At 27.3% G+C, this 6,194-nt stretch overlaps 1 protein-coding gene across 1 annotated transcript; it reads right to left on the reverse strand.

Moving 5' to 3' along the window:
* Positions 1–2,193: 2,193 nt before the first annotated feature.
* On the reverse strand, positions 2,194–5,916 carry LOC107018968 (uncharacterized protein At4g00950-like). Its single transcript, XM_015219561.2, has 2 exons — positions 5,285–5,916; positions 2,194–2,481 (listed from the first exon to the last, which is right to left on the reverse strand). Exons 1-2 carry the CDS (start codon positions 5,801–5,803, stop codon positions 2,383–2,385), a joined length of 618 nt encoding a protein of 205 aa, XP_015075047.1. The 5' UTR covers positions 5,804–5,916; the 3' UTR covers positions 2,194–2,382.
* Between the last annotated feature and the right edge of the window lie 278 nt (positions 5,917–6,194).

Consider the following 6,194-nt stretch of genomic DNA (forward strand, 5'->3'; position numbering starts at 1 on the left):
TATATATATATATATATATATATAAATCTTTAAAAAGATTAAAGACTTTGCGGTGAATCATGGAGTATAAGCCACGTAGATTTAGCTTATACATCATTGTACAGACACAATTTGTTGAGATGAAAAATGAGTTTTAATTGGGGTTGTGGATGGATTAGGGAAGATGGGTGGGTTTTTTTCTTAAAATTTTGGATAAAAAATAAATATGTAGATAAATCATTGAGATGTAATCACGTGTTCAGACGTTAGTCTCAAGGGTATACATAACCTAAAATCCTTATATATATAAGGATTAATATTACAATTTTTAATATCACTCTTAAATATGTTATTTGTTATTAAATTTACACTTTCACTACCATCAATTTTGTTTCAAACGAAAGCTTCTTTTTTTTTTAATACAAATAATATTGTGATGAAATTTTTGTACCTAAATGTATGTTTGAGGTTGAATTTCATATAAGATTGAAGTTGAAAGTCATATGTACGTCAAATTCATATAAATTGAATTTCAAATTTTATACATAAATGTTCAAAATTTTACTTCAGATTAGTGGTGACAAATCGGTGGATTGGGTCAAATTTAGACAGATTAAAAATGAATCAACATAAAATGGGATAATAATTCAATCAACTCATATTTGATATGAATAAAAATGAGGTAATAATTCAACCCTTCTCAAATCCTAAAATATTGCTTTATTTTGCTCTTCAATTTAGAAGAAGAAACTCAATTATATGCTTAGTTTAGCTAATTGAATCGTCAACTTTAGTTAAATTTGTTTAGCTAATAAGCTTTTTAAAACTTGTGACCTTTAACGTACTCCTCGTGGAATTTCAATGGGTATATTATTATCGTATAAAAGTATATCATTAAAGAAAAATAGGAAGTTTAAATTAAATTATTTCCAAATTTAGAAAGCGGTCTAAAACGGAAATGTTGTCAGGTAAACTGGAATGGATGGCGTTGGTAAAATTGTAACTTTATATTCTTTTTTGGGAAAATGCTCAAGTACCCCCTCAACCTATGCCCGAAATTTCAGAGACACACTTATACTATACTAAGGTCCTATTACCCCCTGAACTTATTTTATAAGTAATTCTCTACCCCTTTTCGGCCTACGTGGCAGTAACTTAAAAAAAAGTCAACCAGTGTTGAGCCACAAGATAGTGCTACATAGGCTGAAAAGGGATAGAAAATTATTAATACAATAAGTTAAGAAAGGGTAATAGGACCTTAGTATAGTATAAGTGTGTCTCTGCGATTTCGAGCATAGGTTGAGGAGATACTTGTGCATTATCCTTCTTTTTTCAATATAACTAAATTTTAGTCACGCTACAACTTAAGACTATTTAATAATGTATGATGTGAAATGTCATTAAAATAAGTTGATTATCAAAATATAATGGAATGTAGGTATTGCTAATTTACACCCATTTTTGTTCATTCTGATCAGAAAACGATCTTCATTTGTGTATAACTATTAATGATTTTGTATTAAAGCTGTTTGAATTCAGAAATTGCCAGTAATAAATGCAATGTAAGAGGCTTTTTTTCTATCATTTGAATTGCTTTGGATTACATCTCTTAATTTGGTTCATGCAAATACACTCTCCTTTTATGCATTAACAATAACATACTTACTGTAATCTCGCAAATGGGATATAAGAAAGGTAAATTTTACCTTTATATTTGTGGGGTAGAGAGGTTATTTATCAGTAGACCTCGACTCAATAGAAGTGTAAGCAAAGCAAGTTTCTTTGACAATAGTAAGTAGCAAGATGAACAAAGCAAATGAAGCAACATGTCGAAATTGAAGAAAAAGATACTGTATGAATACTAACTAACAAGAAGAAGATGGGAAGAAGAGACCATCCCGAATCTAAACATAAAAGTACTACAACATTCAGCTACCTACTGTTTATATTACAAATTACAATACTTAACTATCGATTGTTCTTTTACTGTAATACTCGACCTCCAAATATTAATTGTTTCAACTTTAACTTGAAATATTGTTTGCAGATGCACAATTTGATCCATCATTTTAAACTATAACTCGAAATATTATTTGCAAATTGCTTCACACCGTAAAAACTTTTAAAGATTCATTTCAAGAAAAGAATAAAACTAACAACATCCTAAAATATTTTAAAATAACAGTAATAAAACAAGAGAAAGAATCCAAAATAGTCACAAAATCATTATTACCTAATAAAGGAAGAATAGGGTTAGGCCCCCATATATAAAAGTGAACTAACTCAAATAGTACACTATAAAAACTCTCATTATAAGAATATTAATTACTTTATAAAAACTCTCATTATAAGAATATTAATTAGTTTAGAACATGATTAGCCCTCTTACAATTTCCATTAAGATTAAATTGACTGCTGGTGTTGAAATTTATAAGATGAATAATTCTTTGACTTATTGCTCTTCCATGGTATGGCCTTCTTAAAACCCTCATATATATTTGCCTGTAATTTTATCAACAAGAATGAAGTTAAAATAGAAACAAAAGACAAATAATTCTACACATGTCCTCGCAATTATGCTAATTTGGAATAAAGTACTGAGTTCGATCAAATTCATAAACAAAACTCTAGTTAGGCCCTAAATTTAATGCACATCGTAACTACTCCATTATTATTTATATCAACATAAGTATCAATTATCTATGTCCACCAACATTAAAACAATTGAACGTTAAATATAATTATATTTAATATCGACTATATAAATCTTCACTTACCTGAATGTGACACAAGTTCCCAAAATATCATAAATCAAATAGGCCCATCCTTTATAGATAGAAAATTGATCACACCCTATAGGTGAGGGTAACACCTACATTTCCATCATATTTATGCTTTTAATTGCCTAAGATAGATATATTTATAATGTGTTATGTTTAGCATTTCATATCCAGATGTGTAAGTAGATTGGCTGTCTTCTTCAGTTCAACTGCCCCTATTACTATGTTAGTCTTGTCCCATGTGCTTAAAATTATGAAACAAAGTAGATAATTGATTGGTTCATTTATACAGTAATAATAATATTCGACAGGACACAGAGTTTAAGAAGAAAAAAATTTTCTTATGATTTAGGAGTCGTTTTGTTTGAGATATAAAGTATAATAATCTCAGAGATAAAATGCAGGATTATTTTATTTTGTCTTTGGTTAAAGATATTAGATAGTCCTAAAATTATTTATCTCATCATTTTTACTTTAGTAATAGAATAAGTTATTTCGTATATATAGTGAAATAACTTATCGTAGAATAATTGTTCTGAAATAACTTAATTGTTCCCAACCAAACAAACTTTACACATTTTATGAGTGTCAGTCATTAAGTTTAGAATAAAATGAAAATTTTAAAATTAAATTGTTTCTAGATATTTAAAAAATAAATATATGTCACAAATAAATTTAACAGAGAGTGCCACACTAATTCATTGATCAAACTGACCCATCAAAACTTTTAGTTAAGAAAAAAGTGTGACCTAGCATATGCTATTTGAAGACTTAATTAAGAGTACGCAATAAATTAAAAGTTTGCAACAAGAAGTCAATAGAACTTATTGTTATACACCATTTTTTTTTTGTATAACAATAGTGTCCCGTCCTCACGATGCACACCTCAACTATTTTATCGAGTTTCTTCTATCTTTCAATATTAATATTAGATAATTTTATTTATCAAGACTTAGGTTAAGATCAGAAGAAATTATTAGTTATTTATCTTTGTTTTCTTCTTCTAATTTCTATTGTGATGCGGCATTTAAAGTTTACACTCATTTCATTAAAAATTAGATCAAACCCTTGAGTGTTAATTATACCAACTTCATCCATTAATCACTTAATCATATTATGTTTAAGTTTTATGTATTATAAGTAAAAAAATAATTGAGATGACTCGGTCATTCATACAATAATTACAAATAATTCTATTTTATAATCATTAATTGGAGACATGATAAATAGGGTAAATTGCTTGCTCATAAGTTAAACTACACTAATATATCAAAAAAACTTATTTTACGTTTTAGCGCAATTTAGATGATGTACTATTTAATTTGTATGAGAAGAATGATATATTTTTATTTTAACATATAAATTAATTTAAATGTTATATTTTATTAATGAGATGATATATAATCACAAAAATACCTAAATCACATATTTTAAAAGTCAAATAACACCGATAAAAAACAAATTGTCCTAGCTTTAGAGAGGAACATGTCCACAAATAAATGTAGTAAATGAGCGGGTTGAATGAATAGGCTTAGTATATCAATAGATGAGCTATTGATCTGTCCAAAAGTTATTTGAAATTGGCTTAAAGAGTGTGTTGAAAATATAACATGTTTTACTAAATTTTAATTACTAAAATAGTTCTTTTTATAATCTTTTAGTATTTTATTAAAACATTATTATTATTTTTTTACTATGATTATATATAATATAATATATCAAATAAAAAATATTTTAGCAAGATTTTAATTGATGAATTTGAATTTAATATATACCCAAATTTTTAATAGGTTCGATAAAAGAATCGACCAATAATCAGTCCAAACTATAAATTGAGCAGATTATAATCTTATGAACTAATTTTGTTTTCTCTACAAATGTGAAAAATAAACATACTAAAAAGAAAAACAAATTTTAAAAAAAGATCTTTTTTAAAATGATAATTGAGAATTATGATTCTTCTCTTCTTCGATTCTTACCAATTTCTTTATATCTAAGTAAATTTAAAGTCAATTGAAGTACATCATATAAATTAGTTTCCGAAAAAGAAACTAACAATTAGCATAGTAATAATTTCAATTTTAAAGAGTCTAAAAAGTAATAAAGACTATTTTCTATCAAACTAAATATAAATTATAGGGGCAAGTTATTTCCTCTTTAGCGTTAATATTAAAAAAAAAACATAAGTTGGATTTACTCTTCTACTTTTATATACACCTAAAAAACCAAATACACAAATAACTTAAAACAAGTAAAAGAATCAGTTAAAACCAAAAAGTAAATCTTCCCTATTTTTTATTTATTGACTTAAAATTTATTTTTTCAAGTTAATTCAAACAGACTCGAATACAGTTCCAATTTAACTATCCGAATTAAAGTTTGATAGAGATAGGAATAAATTTAATTAGATAATATAACGATAGAGATATATTTTTGACCCGATAATATAACAATGGATAAATACAAACAATATCCAAAAGTAGAGAGAAAAATAAATTTGATTAAAAATATAAAAAAAAACTTACCCATATGATATTGGACTTAGTAGCATATAGATTAGAAGAGCTTCCATTTCTTCTAAAACTTGCCATTCTTGCACTGCAACTTTTACCTGTAGAATCCATTGAAGATAAAAAGACAGAAGAATTATTACTACTAATCTTACGTTTAATATTCCTCTGCCACCAATTTCCTCTTTTCACAAAATGCTCTGTTTCTGGTGTTTTACTGATATTTTTCAAGAATCGAAATGAAGAAGATGAAATCTTGTTGTTATGATAATAAGGTCCATCAAGAACAGTTGTGGGTGATGGTGTGTTAATTGAGTAAAGTCTTGGTGGTGGCTCCAAGGATTTTGGTTTATTGATTGGTTGATTAATGGTGTTTGGTTTTCCTGGTTCTTTTTCCCATTGAAAAGGAACAGAGACTATGGTGTGATGAACAGGGGAAGTAGACATTTCTTTTTTAGGAGAAAACAGAGCAAGTTTCGATATAATCGATTCTGGCTTCGACTTTGGCTTTGGCTTTGATTCTGGTGCCTCCATAAGGCTTTTGTTTGTGGTGGAGAAAGAGGGGAATGTTGTGGAAGAGACAATTGAAGGATTTTGTGTTTGGTGGTACGGAGAAGGTTTACATCTAATTTTTTTAAGGGTGATTTGTAGTTTACTCGATTTTAAAATAAGTGTTATTTTAGTTGATTTTATTTTTATTTGAAAAATAATAAATTCGAACTATTATAAATGATATACAGATATTCTTCGTTATGATTTTGGTATATTGATGCTTTTTTCGTTCAAAAACTAGAGTGTATATGCCCTTCACTCTAACAGAAGACTAACTAAGGACACGTGATACAATCTTATCCATCGGTCCAATGTTGGATCGGTGGATAAAATTATATACATGTATGTTCATTCGTATAAAGAGTATATATAT

Source organism: Solanum pennellii, chromosome 5 (genome assembly GCF_001406875.1).
Source record: "Solanum pennellii chromosome 5, SPENNV200".
NCBI classification, from domain to species: domain Eukaryota; kingdom Viridiplantae; phylum Streptophyta; class Magnoliopsida; order Solanales; family Solanaceae; genus Solanum; species Solanum pennellii.

Excerpts from the sequence above, each read along its gene's own strand:
- LOC107018968 (XM_015219561.2), bottom strand. The coding sequence starts at position 5,803 with ATGGAGGCACCAGAATCAAAGCCAAAGCCAAAGTCGAAGCCAGAATCG. Across the intron at positions 2,482-5,284 it reads CTAAGTCCAATATCATATGG|GCAAATATATATGAGGGTTT; the intron begins GTAAGTTTTTTT and ends ATAAAATTACAG.